Here is a 17,392-nt window from a genome sequence, read left to right on the forward strand (position 1 = left end):
AAGAAGGTATATGAGAAGTTTAAGAAAATTTTTTATCAAACTGCTATAAAACTAGTCATGTTGTGCGGTAGTAAATGTTAGGCGATAAAAGAAAAACAAGAGCATAAAGTTGGGTAGCAGAAATGAGGATGTTGAGATAGATGTGTGGTCATATAAGAAAAAATAATATTCGAAATAAAAATATCAGAGCAAGGATTGACGTAGCATCTATGCAAGAGAAAATAATTGAGTATTGCTTAAGGTGATTTGGATATATGCAGAGAAGGTAGTTGGAGGTCTTGGTGAGGAGGGTGAATCAAATAGTATGGAGTCCCATAAAAAGTGACAGAGGAAGACCGAGAATAACACTTAATGAGGTCATTGAACAATACCTCATGATTAACAACATATTTAAAGACTGGGTTGTTGACAAAGCACAATAGCATCGTGTGATTTATGTAGTCGACCCTACTTAGTGAGATAAGGCTTATTATTGTTATCGATCACATTAGTAGCTTATAGTTAAAATTTCATTAGTTTTACGGCCCAATATCATATAAAATTAAAGCAAATCATGTGTATTATTTTTTTAAAATGCTTGGGTAGCACGTATCTTTTAGGAATTTACTAGTAATTATTGTATGATAACTAATAACAACACATATATTATTTTTTATTGAAGACGTATCAAGGATGTTACTGTCCAACCCCCGGCCTTCTCGGCTTTCAGACGGGTCAGAACTCAGGACCCATTCCGCGTTCACTGACCCTTTCTAGTTTTCACATGTATGGTCTGATTTGACGGTCCTCGTCTCCGATTATCGCGAAGCACCCGCAAATCCTAGCCGTGCATCTGTCCCTGACTCGCTGCAGACACACGTTCTTGTTTGTTCGATCTGATTAACATGGATCGAGTCAACGCGGGTCGGACGATGAGGACATCTTCGTCATTTCGGGAAAGCTGAAAAGGCTAACTTTTTTTTTTTTTTGGACTCAATAAAAGCCTAACTTGACTTTTCGCCTTTTCTGTTCTCTCCGTCGACCCTCCGATCACAAAACTGGGATTATATTACTCGTATTTTTTTAATTGATATAGCCGTTTCGTGGGTAGTTAATAAATTAAAGTAAAATAATAAATAATGTTGCCAATGGAGAACAACTAACATGCGAGGGAGAATAAAATAAGAATAAAAGGAAGGAAAGGGAGGGATGGAAAATGGTCGTCCCAAATGGCGCATGTTTGGCTGTCGCGAACATGATGAGAGGCGGGCCTCGGATCAGCTGGATCCAGAGGGGACCTCCTTTGCTTGGACGCCACGTGCTCGGGAGGGACACGTGTCGGGAGGGAGAGGCAGGGATGCGGGAAGCACAAACTGGCATTTGTTTATTGGGGTGTTGGGAATTGGAATGCAGGGAAAAGTCTTCACTCGGGGGTTTGTTTATTTCGGCTTTCAATGATGAAACACGAGCTGGCAAAAGCTGGCCATTATTGAAACCTGTTAGTAGTATATTAATCAATAGGAGTAATATAAATCCACTAGGTTCAACTTCTTAGAATTTTCTGTCGAGTAGGTGTTATGAGGACACTTCGCTCTCAGATCACGGGACAGCTATTTCATATAACAAAAGTTAACTTTTTTGAGAAAAAAAAATGAATCTTTTACAGTGAAATGGATCGTTTAAATTAAAATGAGGATGTGATGTAAAACAGTAAAAGTGATAGTGCATATGGAATCTGTTCATTTTTATCAGTTCTTTCAAAAAAAATATCCCACATTTATTTATTATATGTGAAAAGAAACTTTTATTAACTGAAGAGCTCAAAAAAGGATGACCGTTAGATTAATGATGAAAGTGAGAAGGAATGTCCGAGAAAAGGCGGTCAGCAATTTCCGATCACGGGTCGACGGTTGAAGTTAAGAAAGAGACAAAATAATGACAAAAAAGGAGGGATGATGGTTACTTGTGTGAATCCACAACGAAGGCCGTGACTTTTATCCTCCCTTTTTTTTCCCGTCTAAAAGTAAGTTATATTTGCCCTCCTTGCTATAAAAACGGAAAAAAAAATAAGTTATTTGAAAGGAACTTTACTTTATGAAAAATCTAAAGGAACAACAAATATCAAATCAAATTTATGTACCATGCAAAAATTATCCCCCCCCTGCCCTCCATTTAATAGCACGCCATTTTAAGTATTAACTACCTCCATCTAGTGCCCTTCATATAATTGGGATATTATTTAAAATAAGTAATATTTATATCATGAAATTTAGAATAAGAAACATGTTCATCAACAAAAACAAAATTACTCTAATAATCCAATTATTTTGGATCCTGAAGCGCATCAGAGAGAAGCAAAACCAATCCCAAAACATGAAGAGGACTTTGGGTTTCTGAAGTGTACGGGTCTCCAAAACCCTTTCACGGGCCCCTCTTCACCTGGGCTTCTGGGCCTTACACAAGCCCTTTAAATCCCACTGCCAATAATTTTTTTTTAAATTTCGTTTTTAGGCCGAGAGTGATGTTTGAGCTGCCATGACGGCATGACCCCTTCTAGAGAAATAAAATTCCATCCACCAAAATTGAATCGACCAGCCCTGAAAAAATTCATTACGAAAGGCGATAAAATTTGATATTCATAAAAAAAAGGTGGAAAAAGTCTCCATTGTATTGGTAAAATCCTATACAGACTATCTTCTTTTAAAAACATGAATACGATGACTCTTCTAAGTAATTTAGTATTCAGAAGCCACATGAATCATGTTGCTTATTTTAGGATCCCTGTCCCTTTCTCTTCTATTTCTAGATTTTCACTTAACCTTTTTTTATTCAAGTTGACATCTTATTCGGTCAAAATTAAATGTAGCATTTTAAAGAAACTAACACTTTCATTATAAACACTCTAATTAATTTAACTAGTTTTTTAACTTTTATAAATTAATTTCCTAACTTCGATTATATTAAGTAACGGAGGAGTATTTAAAAAAAAAAAAATAGAAGACACCTCCCGCGTAAAAGAATAAAATTACAAAGGTACCCTCGACTATCTTGAAGCAAAGAATATGCAGAGCCAGGACCAGAAGCTGAGAATCATGCAAATTGCGAAGTCTCCATCTTCTTCGCGCTTTTCTTTTCAAAACAATAATTAAAAAAAAGGATCATCTTCTGCATTTTTCATTCAATGACTATTCCTTCCTTCATTCTTTAGCCTCAGCCATATGCACGAACGCTTTCCTCAGTTTCAATCTCGAAAATGATGAAACCTTCAAATTCAAATTAAGTTATACGTTACATTTCAGCGCCCTTACGCGCCATCGTTTTTTCAACTCTGATCTGAAAGAGAATGGAACAGTCGAATCAGGAAACCCAACCCAACGTCCAATCCAATGCTCGAGAGCCCCAACAGGGTAATTCTGTTCCTGAAGAGTCTGGCCAAGCACCTAATGAAGGTGGAAACGCAACGAGTTCCGCGAAGGAATCGGCATCGCATCCTCCGACGGGGCAATCATTGGCACTCGTCGTGTCGTCTGGTGGCGTCACTAAGAAATCTGTGCATTGGAACCCCGAATTGGTTAAGGAATCCATCTTCGTGGCGTCTCCCCAAGAATCGCCTCGATATTTTCATTCTTCCCCTTTGTCCTCGCCCTCCTTCTCGGTAAAGGGTCAGTTTTTTATCTCATACCAATATGAATGCGCGCTTGCAAGAATATGTTATGACTCATGTTGTTATAATCAGACAAGTTAGAGACCGTTCGGAATGTGCTAGGAAGACTGGGGAGGGGGGTGGGAGAAGCAACAAAGAAGGCAGAGACTCTGGCTGAAAACACTTGGATTCACTGTTAGTTTTCTTCCTTTTTGTTTTTGTCTGTCATTAATTTATTTATTGCTGTTGCTGTAACAATATTCATGGAATTATAACGGTATTATATTCCTTTCTTCTTTGAGAAATGGCAGCATCAAAATTGAAGCACTATGCTATATAAATAGTTTTCACCACTAAGAAAGATCACTTTGACAGCTTCAATTTATGCAGTGAGGGTGTGACATTGTTCTTACGTTTTATTTTTGCTGCTCATATAATGTGATCAAAAGGTTCAAGGCCTCTTTAACAGCTTTCTTTGGAAATATTAAACTTCTGTTCTAAGATGCTGTTTTCTGCCGTCAACACTCACACTTTTTCCTTCGGGACTATGTCATCACCTCAACCAGCGTTTCTGTTAAGAACAATCTTTACCTCATTTCTTTTTTCATCACCATTGCATTTTATGCAGCTCCTACATCTTCTGCTATTCGTTTTCTTTGGTATTGAATCTACAACATCATATTACTTAAATAGCTTCTTTTCATCATGTGTTAAGTTAGAACAAACCCGAGTTTTACTGAGGCTGCTGTGGGAAGGATTGCCCGGGGAACAAAGATACTTGCAGAAGGGGGCCATGATAATATCTTCCGACAAACTTTTGAGTCGGTTCCTGGGGAACGGGTTCTGAAAGCTTATGCATGTTATGTATCCACATCAGTTGGTCCAGTAATGGGAACTTTATATATATCCACTGAAAAGATTGCATATTGTAGTGACAACCCTCTTGCCTATCAATATGAAACGAAAACAGAATGGAGTCATTACAAGGTACATACGTAATACCCTAGATCCATCCTAGTCTATCTGATAGCTTATACATGTTTAGCATTAGTCAGGATGGATTCCTGTTCAATTGAAGCTGAGGTTAAAAGTTCATACTTCTTGAGAATTTTGTAGGCATAATTTTATGTAATAGATCCTCTTTTAAATCTCAAGTTCGTTGAAGTTCTTCTATTGTGTGTGGGAGGATAACAACGTGCACCTTCCTTTTAAATTTCTGTTCATCTTCATGCAATGTTTGTCATAGCTGAATCATTGGTCTAGGTGACAATGAGACATGCATGATTTTTATTAACGTGACATATTTGGAGCCTTTTTCTCTTAAGGCGTCTTCGCAAGTGGTAATAAGGTGTGTGCTCATATTTATTAATGTATATATGTCCATGTCCTGTTGGCATGCTTATGAAATTATTCTACTCCTGCACTCTTTAATATAAAATTTAATTAATTAATTTGAACAAATTAAAGATGATGTTAATTAACTTAGTTAATTAATATCAAATATTTTTTTCTAAAATACTATAATCATCTTCCTTAATTTCCTCCCTCGCTCTCCTACTAGATTATTGCTGAGGGAATATATAATAATAGTGTTAATTTGAAAAGAAATTGATAAACATGTAAAATAGGTCTTACGTATAGAATCAACATCAATTCTCCAATTAAGTCCTGTATGAAAGATTGGAGGAGTAATTATCATATATAGTTTCTTTTCTTTTTGTTACTCTTTTGATTGTGATGTTAGAACCTGGGGCTGGAGCAAGTCATTTGCCTGTGTTTAATGTGAGAACGACAGTCGCGGTTTCCATCTGTCTAAGAATTTTATTATAGATATTCGCAGAAAAGACAGATCTTGGTTATAGCTAGAGGGGGAATATGCGTTGAGCAGAAATTGAATTAATAAAAGTAATATCCCAATCATTTAAGGTGGTAAGACATATATACTTGGTAAGCTGTAATTCATATTCAAAAGGAGTTGTCTTGTCTGCATATTATGTTCAGTGTGGAAGGACACATGCATCTGAAGGGGAGGCTTTGTTTTCTCTTCAATGAAGGAATCCTTTCATTCAGAATTTTCCTTTGTCTCGACTTCTAATGAGCGTTTTCTCTGTTTCTATAAGAGATGCTTAAAAAAAAGCAGCATCTCTTATGATTTTCTGCTCATGGGGCATTAAGAATTATGCATGCTTTGTTGACTCAACAAAGTTTACCCTTTTTTGTTCAATTTGATCGGCCAAGAGCATTCTTCAATCTTATTTTGTTTTTCTTTCGCTTGATGATATGTATATTATTTGCTGACTTGTAATGGATGTAGGTTATCATCCCATTACATGAGCTTAAAGCAGTGTTTCCATCATCAAACAGACACAATCCAGCCGAAAAGTACATCCATCTAGTCTCAGTCGACAATGAGGAATTTTGGTTCATGGGCTTCTTTGACTACGATGGTGCTGTGGAGTGCCTCAAAGAAGTTTTTCAATCCAGTGACCCACAACCTGACCAGTAGCATATAGCTCTGTGAATCCAGGCAGCACTTTTAACTCCACGTGTGCCTATATATATTTATTTATCTGTATGTGTTGTGCACTTGTAAGGGAAGAGTTTATGTTTCTAGCCTTGGAGCAGTTGAACATAAAATTATCGCGCTGATTGAAAATTGTTTTGCAATTTTCTTTGTACGAATTAATTGTATATAGTATTCATATATACAACATTCGAGGATATGCATTATGTATAGAATAGTTCAGAAAAAAAATTATATTCATTTCGTTTCCTTGCAGTCTCTTCCACGCTATAAGGGATCTGGTTTTGCAGCACTGGGAAGTTCTTTGCCTAAATTCACGTAATTTGGGTTTTACTGTGTATAGCTATTTCTTAGTTGATGTATAAAAAAGAAGTCAATATGCAGCTAGAAGATCTATAAAACCACTAATTCAGTGATCTTATGGTTAAAATCTAAATTATCATCTTTAATATCAGCAGCTACATATATTAGAAATTACATATGCAAAATATCTGTCATGTCTCGAGATAAAAATTAATCACAAAAATACTGTTAAATAATGGCTATAAATAGACTACTCTGTCCCTTATTATAAGATCTTTTTAATTAAATTGTGTGGTTTAAGAAAATAGTTAAAATTAGTTAAAAGTAATTAATATGTAGCAAATACAATTTTTTTCCCCCAAAGACGGAGGGAGTATATAACAATTAGTGCTTATTTCATTTTTATGGGAATGGGATGTTATAATTTTTCATGTGCGTACAAAAGGGGGCTTAACATTTAACATGAGGACACTTTTCAAGTCTCACCCAAATGCAGAGAATAATAAAATTTCAAGGACTGATAGTTACCATATTCCTAAAAACGATGAAAGAATAATTACTATAACATATACCAAGAACGGTAAAAGTGCTCTTGGAACTGACTTGGCATTGGCACCATTAACTGTTAATGATAGAATCATTAGTCTCACAAATGTCAAAAAGGATATCTAATTCTCCGGAAGCAATCAAGAGGGCAGTGATTATTAAGTCAAAGAAACCCACAATTTCTAAGTGGGTCAGTAATGAATCATTCCAAACCTGTAAAGTCTCTTTCCAGTGTCTTAAGGCGAAAGTGTGGAAATTAAACCAAACCCTATGCTAGAGTTAATGCCTTGGCACAGTAGCACTATACTGACCTAATCATAATATGTATATGACCTTCTCAAATTTGGGACATGGCCAATAACCGATATGATGATGAGGTGGACCTTCATCTCCAACAATGGCCTGAGATGGAAGACAAAGGTTAACGTGTGAGATTAAGTTATGTGGTTATGGCTTTAATTAGATCTATTGGTAAATGTTAGGGTTAAATCTTACATAATTTATTCCTCAATAGATTCAAACGTAGATTCTTAATTTTGATCCAACTTAATATATATGAAGCAAGCTCAAATGGCCTACTTAATTACTACCTCCGGTCCTAATTATAAGACCCAGTTGACTAATTTGAGGAGATTAAGGAAGTAAGTTAAGTTAGTTGTTTGTAACAAATAAGTGTTGTCATTCCTAAAATATCCTTGCTAATTAAGTGTGTTGGCTAGAGCTATCATTATTAGAAGGACTATCTTGGGAAAAAATGCATAAATATGAGAGACAAAATGGATTGGGGTCTTATAATTAGGACCAAACTAAAAGTCAAACGGGATCTTATATTAAGGACCGGAGGTAGTATTATCTTTCATACATTTTATTACCGACCCGCCGCAGGACTGTGACTTCTTAATCTGCACTTTACAACTTCTTTAACTGAAACCAAAGCTGAAATGATAGTTATTAGGGAAGGTCATGATTTGTCCGCCATGGGAAACTGTTAAAATCACGCAGTTTAGCTACCTATCAATTCGTTTGCTCATAAAGAAAGAAAAGCCACCTATCAATTCAGTGATATATACTTTATTACTTCTTTATATGTATCGGACAGCAAAATTTCTTTTTCTGTTACTTTGGTTTTCCGATTTAGATGATGAAATGATGGATCATCAGAGCATGCTTACGAGTCAACAGTAAACATTTCGTCGTCCACTATCTGACTCTACGTGGAACTGTAAGATTAGAATTGTATCGTACACAATACAGCAGTAAGAAACCATTTAAACCAGATCGTTTTCATTGTTGTTTGTTGCAGTTATTGTTATTATTATTATGGTTGTTCAAGTCAGACACCAAAAGTATGCAATTCCACTGTTCCTTCTTCTGTTCATATAATATATATATATATATATATATATATATCTCGAATGAGCATTGTAGTTTACTTTATCCTCAATCCAACCAACTTCGTCCTATGGGCATGTCGGTGCTCTTTACCAACTTTCTAAGTCCTTAAACTTTGCAGGGCATCATAAATTCCCTATATTCTTCTATAGCCCTAGTTTCTTGTCTAACGATGCAATCATTTCTGGGCCCTGACCATATATTTTAATTCAGTAATTAGAGCCGGCAGTTTTGAAATTTTTAGAATCCTTGTTAGTTGTATGCAGCATATTAATTTTATGGCTTTCCTTAGAAGCCCTCCAGGAGGGCATCCTTTTCTTTTTCTTAAAGATTATTAAATTTAACATATCTCCGGGAGCTAATAACTGCTCTAAATCATTCCTAGCTACTTGATCACTCTAGTAATACAAATAATGGGTTAAACTTACAGAGATAAATTGTGAGAAAATAATAAATTAATAAAAACAGAAAACCCTATAAAGTTTTTTTTATTTTTTATTTTTCTTCGAATCAAACGGGAGTAATCCTTCAATTTGACCATAGTCAACTTGTGTGTGTGTGAAGAGTAGACCACATATAGTAGGGGTCATAGCTCAATTCCTTAAGTGACGATGAACACAATTATTCTGTATTGCCAACCCCATACTAGGTAGGGGTCATGAGGCTTATCATGAGGAAAACGCCATCTTTAATAGGTTTTCATTAAAGCACACGTTTGTATTCCAAATCCCTCAACAAAAGCACTCATTATTCATTAAAGAACATCAAAGTTAGCCTATATATAACTGCTTGGGTAATCCCCAGACTAGTCACTAGCTATGTAATTGTTCCCTTACCAACCGTCGCGTACGCTTCACCATCATGCACCATGGGAGTATGTTATTTATATATATATTTATTATAATTATCGTCGAACCTTTGTGGCATTATCTCACACACACATTACACATTAATTAAATTTAGTTACATAGTATTAATCTAGTCATAGGGACACGATGATGCAATTGTCATAAACTTTTTTTTTTTTATAAATCCAAGATGTTGACGTTGGTGATGATCGATGATGATGATGATGCGTTGGGAGAAGGGTAAGAGCTTTGCTTTTGAATTGCACGCAAGAACTGTTGAATAGTAACCTAAAGAAATGTCTCTTTTATTCACATTCAATGGTAGTGGAGCAAATCATTTAACATTGTCGCTCCAAATATAGTATCAAATTTTTTTCATATACAAATCCAACAGAGAGAGAGAGAGTCATGTTCATATATAACATTAATATTATAAATATGTCAATGTATATGCTGCCTCTGGTTTTATTTATAAAACTTCATTTGTAAACTATAAATGAGATCTTATAATTAGGATCGGAGATAGTATAATATAAAACTTGTAAAAAAAATCAGACTATTCGTAGTTCATAAACATCCGACTCATTATAAATCTTATATGAAACGTGAATGAGTTTCCTTGTAATGTAAATGATGATAATCTAAGAACTATACTGGGTAGTAGCTAGATATATTATATCCCCAACCAACCATTTCTTCCCCCCCCCCCCCCGGGAAAAATTTCTTCCTTCCTTTTCAGCCTTCATCCCACGTGCCAACAACATTTGCAAATGGCTTATTTTCATACAGTATGGTATTGTCTTTTCCACCATCACTTTCACTCTATATATGTGCTTGGCCCTAATTCTCGAAAGGTTATTTTCCAAGGCTTTTTTTTTCTTTGCACAGTCCCATTGTAACAGAGATCATGAGAATTGAGAGGGGGGAAAGAAAATGTCACATCCGCTGCTTGATATATAAACTTTCTAACACCTACATTACAAGAAAGAGCCAAAACAAAAAAAAAGGATCCACAAAAGTAATGATGAATAGATCCTTATTATATGTCTGAGCCCTAACGTCAACCAAAGCAGTAGTTGTGGTCCTTATGTGTAGATTATAAATCAGACCCATCGATCTCAGTGTTGTAACTTATGCAGGGTTCTTTCTTTTGTGCATCCATATGCAGAAACGTAATCCAAATTTGTGAAAGAGATTGAGTGAGAGAGAGAGAGAGAGAGAGAGAACACGTATGCATGCGCATGACATGTGCTTGAGTACGTAAAATAAGCAGAAAGCAGTAGAATCTGATGTGATGATTCTGCAGAAGCTGGCTAGGAGGCATATACATACATATACACAAATGAGGCACACATCAGAACATGAACAAAGAAACAAGCGAAAGAAAACAAAGGAGATGGACGTTTTTTGTGGAATATAGTAGGTTTTGGTGTGTGATATATTATCATCTGTGAAGTGGTGGTGCGAGAAGCAAGCTGGTTAATGTGGGGCCCCCCCCTGGGAAAAAGAGAAGAAAGAACCAAACATATTATTATGGGAATGGAAATGAGACTCGTCCCACTCCCATTCTCGTCTTGTCACCATCCACTGCCCTTTTCCCCGCAATTCCCTCTCTCAGATATCTACACTGAAATCTCAACGGACTTCGCTTTTTCTACCCCCCGTCCCCGTTTTGCTTTCCTCCTTCTGTTCCGTTTTAGTTAGTTCATTTTCTTGGGTTTATCCATCCCTTTCCAGGTACACCCGACAATTAAGATTATATCTGTCTATGTAACCTTGGATTTTGTTTCTCTTTATAAAAGAGAGGAAAAGGGGATTGGATATATTCACATCCCTCTTCTTTTTCTTTTTCTTTCTCTGTCCTTCTCTCACTTACGGGGTCATACGAGACGATTTTGATTCGCGTATATCTGTCTTAGCATACAGTGATCAGGAATGAGTCTGAGTTTATTAATAAGCGATCCTTTACGTACTAGGCTTCACGCTGCAAATGTAACCTTAATTAATGTTCATGTATACATGATGTGTACGCTCGTAATCAAGAATTTTTCCTTCTGTCAATTTGGTTTAATAAGAGAGAGATCAAGGAGAGGGAACCAGCCAGCGCATGTTGGTCTCGTAGAAGAGGTTTTGGCCGTTTAAGTACGGAGTCTTGAGTTTGAGTATGTGTATGAATGTAGAATAGATATTTAAAAGAGCCACTTCCAATTAGGCCGAACAATACTCAAATCTGATGGAGTCAGATCGTTATCTTAAGAAAGATGAGAAAGGGAGGGAGGCTTCATAGCCATATTTGAGAGTTATGCAATAAAAAAATATGGGCCTTGTCAAAATTGATGTACAAAATGTCAGCATTGAAGCTACGGTTTAAGTACAAAGGTGACTGGGATTTAAAAACATATAATACCTCCAATTCTTAACATAAGAATTAATTTGGTTTTAATTTGATTTTAAATATAAGACTCCAATTCATTTTATCTATTATATTTATCTATTTTTCTGAAGATAGTCCTTGTAATAATTGTACATGTTAAATATTTCATCACGTAATAGTTTTAACTAACACACATAACTAGTAAGGGTATTTTGGAGAAGACAAAACCTATTTATTATAAATAACCAATTTAACTAATTTTTTTAATTTACTCAAAATTTTCAACTAATTCTTATATTAAGAATCAAAGGTAGTATAATATGTATATTTTTATGAAGATTATATTGTGCATAACAACTGTACGTGTACTGAAAAAAATTGAGAACTTGAGGAGTCATGGGCAGGACTTCCATGAATGCCCCTCTCCCTCCATCATTGAATATAAGAGAAAATGACAAAAGAAAATTATGGCTTGTGGCAACAAACAAACGATTTCTTGCCCATTTTCCTTTGCTATTGCAACCATATAGTCAAAGCTGAATAAACTAATTAGATGACGAGTAGTAGTCAATAATGCTGTTGATTTTGAAAACAAATGTTGAAGCCGAGGGTGAACAAAATAAATACGTTTAGGAAAATTAAGTGTCACGCGGATTATAAATGGAACATCCTAATCAGTGTCACATGCTTGTCGTATTTAATGACAAAAGAGTAATTATGCGTACAGGAGTTTTTTTTTAGGGGGAATGTTATCAAAATTATATTTTGAGATTCATTTGAGAGTGGGAAAAATCTTCACTTTTGAAGAACAAAACAAGGTTCTGGTCTTCGTTAAAGATGAGAATATCAGGCGAATTTCTTGTTCATATCATGATCGAAAGCTCCTTCTAATTCTCCGATTGTTAGTTTTTCAAAGGTGGTTGAATGATTTAATTTGTAGGTGATGAAATTAGATAAAATTTACAATACATTGACAAAATGATAATGTCTAGTTAATTATAGCTAAAACTGGACACAATGAGCAAAATCCGCAAGGCATGTTAGCTTAGGGACATTTTCTGATTTAGAAAATTAAGGTAGATGTGATCCAAAGTATTTATTGTTGGTAAACAAAACTTGAAAGAAAAATAAAAGCTGACCAAATTATAGTAGTTTTATTTATTTATTTTTTTTTTGGCCAAATTTTTTTTTTATTGAATCTTCACTTGCAGAACTAGATTGTGAATTGTGAATCATGTTTTTGAAAAAAGCGAATAAATATGCAAACTGACTCATCACTTATATCAAGCTTGTCACGGGAACACACTATATATGGGGTTCTTCATAATCAGCTCTTGTGGTTCAGGAATTTTTTTATTTATTTTTATATAAGTTATCATTTTAGTGCACAGCTCATTTTTGAAATATAAGATATTTATTTTTATATGTTCATTATTTCTTCACATATTTTATTCGGTTTCATGCATTTTTTTCCCCTTCTCTTCACTATATTTTTCTACACCTTATACATATATATAATGCGCGAAGTCTACCATGATTTTTTTAAGAATAAAATTAAAAGTATATTATTTTAAAACATGTAGTCCAGCTGTTTGAATTAATTTGTCCCCAATATTATTAGTGCGTGGCTGAAAAATGTCTCATGGGTAACTAGTATATCCTGTAGCAAACAGTGTGTAAAACAATTTCACCTTGTAATGTTATCAACTATTTGTCCATTTATAGAGTCGTGAACAATAGAGATTTCTCTATCAGGATCTAGTTGTATACTACCTCCGGTTTTAATTATAAAATCTCGTTTATAGTTTATAAATGAAGTCTTATAATTAGAACCAAGAGTGATATATAACTTGAATTTGAGACGACAGATGCTAATACTCTAATATTATTCGTTTATTATGAATGATGTAACTATATATATATATATATATATATATATAGCTAGATATATTTGATGAAGCAGTGTTTGATGAGGATTGAAGAATACAATTGTCAAAGAAGTCGGCTTCGAAGGTATCAGGATTTGGCAATTCAATAGACATGAAAGAGATTTAGATAGATGCCTAACTGGATTGTAATATATTTGGAGAAATTTAAAAGTGAGGTTATGCTACCAATAGATGTTAGATCTAGTGGAAAGGATTCTAGCTGTTTTAGAGAGTCTTTGAATATCATTAAAGTATTTTTTAAAGGTATTTTTTTATAAATTAAAATAAATTTCTTTCCATATTTACTTCGTATATTATAAAATCATTTTTGAAACTATAATTTAGTTTTTATCCAAACACTCCATAAGTGTATGACGTGCATGTAGATAACAAACTTGAAAGAGTATTTACAATTGAACCTAAAAAATTAAAATAGAAGGTGGAGGGTTGTACTTATAATACTACCTCCGATCCTAATTATAAGAGCCGGTTAACTAATTTGAGGAGATTGAGGAAGTAAGTTAAATTAATTATTTGTCCTAAATAGGTGTTGTCTTTCCTAAAATATTCTTGCTAATCAAGTGTATTGACTAGAACTACCATTGTTAAAAGGACTACTTTGAAAAAAAATGTATAAATATGAGAAACAAAATGGATTGAGATCTTATATTTAAAATCAAAATAAAAGTTAAATAAAATCTTATATTAAAATCAGAGGTAGTAAATCGCTTGCTGGGCGCCTGTCGTGATGGGCAACTATAACTAACGACAACCTCCGCTACTGCCGCGTTCCATGACACACTCTCCCCTCTCCCACGCTCCATGTTACCCCTGCTCCTTTTTTGACCCGTATTATTTATCTGCATTTTCATACCAAATTATTTTTGTTTTCTTATCAATCAATTATTTATTTTATTTACATAGCACAAAAAATCTGCTAGGTACTTTAGTTTCCTCATTATAAAAAAAGGCTTATAATCACATGGTTTTTAATTTTAAAGAAATTACTCCTATCTGCCTCAGATCTTTATTTGCCTCCCAAAATTGTAGAATTACCAGAAATAATCAAGTACTGTTTTGAGAGCATAATATTGAAAATGAAAGCATGGTATTTGGTACTTAGTGTTATTGGATTAGGATTGAACATTATTTTGAACGTTGAGCATCTCATCTTAACAAGTTCCTGAGTTGCTCTTCCTGAATCATGAAGGGTTTACAGATAAATAAAAACACTCCATATATTTTTCTCCCTCCAGTTCTTATTACAATAAATGTTAGCATCTCTTATAACAGCAAAAATTATCACGCAGGTATTTATACCTTCTCTCAATTTTTATTTTAATATATGTGTGTTTTTTCTTAGTTAAATTTCTTAGCTTTTCTTAACGCTAATTCTCGTACAGGGACCAACAGTGCTGAGAAAGCAAAATTAGAGGGACTTTTTGTAATATAACATGTTTTGTTTAAAATATTATGGGAATAAAGTTAACACTAATAAATAAAAAATAAAATTATATATTGATATAAAAATTTTTCTCTCACCTTTATAAATAGAACAAACACACCTTCCTGTAAATAGAATCAGAGAAGTAACATGCAACCAATGGCACAGGCACTCTCGGTACATACTTATTTCTAGGAAAATTTCTAACTTCAGAATAAGTTTTTTTTGAAAAAATTATATATGCACAACAGACTAATATTTATCTAAAATCACACAAGTCACAATACTAAAAGCACAATGTGATGAGTACATCCAGAAGCAGGGCTCTGCCTCCGCACATTCTAATGCTTCCCCACCGGTTCCCCCGATGCGGGGACAAAACTGAAGCAACGCGCCACTCCACGCGCCACCTCATAAACCCCCCCGTCCCATCCGACGTCACTTCGTCTCAGGTACGCGAATGCGTGACACTAGTAACACACAGGGTTTCAAGGGTCCATCATTGGCGTTTGCCTCAGCCTTCAGCGCGTGGGCAATACATTTTCTTTTCTCTTTCCTCCTTTTTCTTATTCGTCTCCAGCTCAACCCCCTGCTGCACCCACATCTCAGTACAACTGTATTCGTACTGTACACTTCTTAAGTGAAAGTTTTCACCTCTTTGGTTACTCACACCTTCACGAATCACTCGGCAACTAGTGAAAATGAAAATTACTGTGCATTTTAACCCGTAACCGGATATACCCGGTGGAGGGTGAGATTTCCCTAAGACAAGGTTGGTGAGCTTCTGATATCAGAGAAGGGCAAAAAGTATATGAATACAAGTCCCTGCTTGTCTATCTCTCTGCCCATATTCAAAATCCTTTCTCTCTTCTCATATTGCTTCTTATCCTTAATTATCCCATACTCTAGAGGGGAAAAGTTGGGTCTTTTTTTTTTTGGGAGGGAGAAATGGATTTTGAGGATCAAGAAGAGCAGGAAGAAGAGATGGGTATGGAGTCGCTGGGGATATCTCCCAGAGTGAAAATGCCGACCTCCGCCGGTGCAGGAGAAGCTATGGTGTTTCCTCAACCCACGAGGACTTATTATAACAATAACAGCAAGGGAAGGTATAGAGAGTGCTTGAAGAACCACGCGGTGAGTCTCGGGGGACACGCGCTTGACGGATGTGGGGAGTTTATGCCGGCCGGAGCCGAAGGCACACTCGACGCTCTCAAATGTGCAGCCTGTAACTGCCACCGTAATTTCCACCGCAAAGAGACCGAACCATTTTTGTTAACCCCCCATTACCACCACCAGCAGCCACCGCAGTTCGCGGCAGCTTATTATCGAGCGCCGGCGGGGTACTTACACGTGGCGGGGCAGCATAGGGGAGGGCCGGGGACGCTGGCGTTGCCGTCTACGTCGGGAGGAGGTGGCGGGACACAGAGCACGAGAGACGAGCAGGACGACGACGCTTCGAACCCAAGCGGAGGAGGAGGGTCGTCGAAGAAGAGGTTCAGGACGAAGTTCACGCAGGAACAGAAGGATAAAATGCTGGAACTTGCAGAGAGATTGGGATGGCGGATTCAGAAGCAAGACGAAGAGTTGGTCCAGCAATTCTGTAACGAAGTCGGAGTGAAGCGTCAGGTTCTTAAGGTTTGGATGCACAACAACAAGCACACTGTGGGTAAGAAGCCCTAGAATATTCTCAATTATATATGTTCGATCTCCATCGGTGTCTTGGCCAGAAGTTAGAAGTTGCAGACTGTGTGAGAATTAAGTCTACTATCTTAGGGTTTCATTCTTCTTCAACTCATTTCTTGTTGGGGAAAACCAAGGATTCCACTTTAATCTTTTGGTTGTGTGTTAGTGTTTGAATTAAACATGAAGTATTTACGTACATCTTCCCTGCTGGGATCATGAGAGTAGGTATTACTTGGTGAACTAAATTAATTCCATTTCCATCATTCGCCAAAAACGGTTCTTTAACTTGATGACCAGTTTTAATTTACAAAAATTAATGGTTCAAGGGTAAGGAGGGTGTATGAATAAATATATAATGTTATATATTGGAGTAGCAAATTTGGAGGAAGTATGATATTATGAGGAAGGAGATGAAGGCTTGGTTTTTAAGAGAATTTAATGATGAGGGAATGAAGCTAAAAATAGAGGATCTTGAATTAGTTTAGTTAATTTGTCGATACTATCAGTTTTAGAAATCACATGGCTGGCTGTGTTATTATGAGCTGCATTTTCCGTTCTACATGCGTTTCCATGCAGCACCTTTCTCTTGTCTTTGGATCTTTCTCACTTCTTTTCCTTCTGCTACTTCCACCCCCGCCAACTGAATTTCGTTTAGCAGCTATGTGTATATATATATAGTCTTCGTCCTTTTGAATGCTTTTGACTCCTCATGCATTCTAATCACTCTT

At 35.8% G+C, this 17,392-nt stretch overlaps 2 protein-coding genes across 2 annotated transcripts; both read left to right on the forward strand.

Annotated features, from left to right (window-relative positions):
• The first annotated feature begins 3,319 nt into the window (after window positions 1-3,319).
• LOC114713989 (GLABRA2 expression modulator-like) lies at window positions 3,320-6,161 on the forward strand. Its single transcript, XM_028898686.1, has 4 exons — window positions 3,320-3,641; window positions 3,716-3,817; window positions 4,338-4,609; window positions 5,937-6,161. Exons 1-4 carry the CDS (start codon window positions 3,323-3,325, stop codon window positions 6,126-6,128), a joined length of 885 nt encoding a protein of 294 aa, XP_028754519.1. The 5' UTR covers window positions 3,320-3,322; the 3' UTR covers window positions 6,129-6,161.
• Window positions 6,162-15,923: 9,762 nt separating this feature from the next.
• LOC114713990 (zinc-finger homeodomain protein 2) lies at window positions 15,924-16,857 on the forward strand. The gene has a single exon (XM_028898687.1). The coding sequence runs from the start codon at window positions 15,930-15,932 to the stop codon at window positions 16,659-16,661; it is 732 nt and encodes a 243-aa protein (XP_028754520.1). The 5' UTR covers window positions 15,924-15,929; the 3' UTR covers window positions 16,662-16,857.
• Window positions 16,858-17,392: the final 535 nt, after the last annotated feature.

Source organism: Neltuma alba, unplaced genomic scaffold (genome assembly GCF_004799145.2).
Source record: "Neltuma alba isolate B1F8T4 unplaced genomic scaffold, ASM479914v2 tig00011483_pilon, whole genome shotgun sequence".
In the NCBI taxonomy this organism is placed as follows: Eukaryota; Viridiplantae; Streptophyta; class Magnoliopsida; order Fabales; family Fabaceae; genus Neltuma; species Neltuma alba.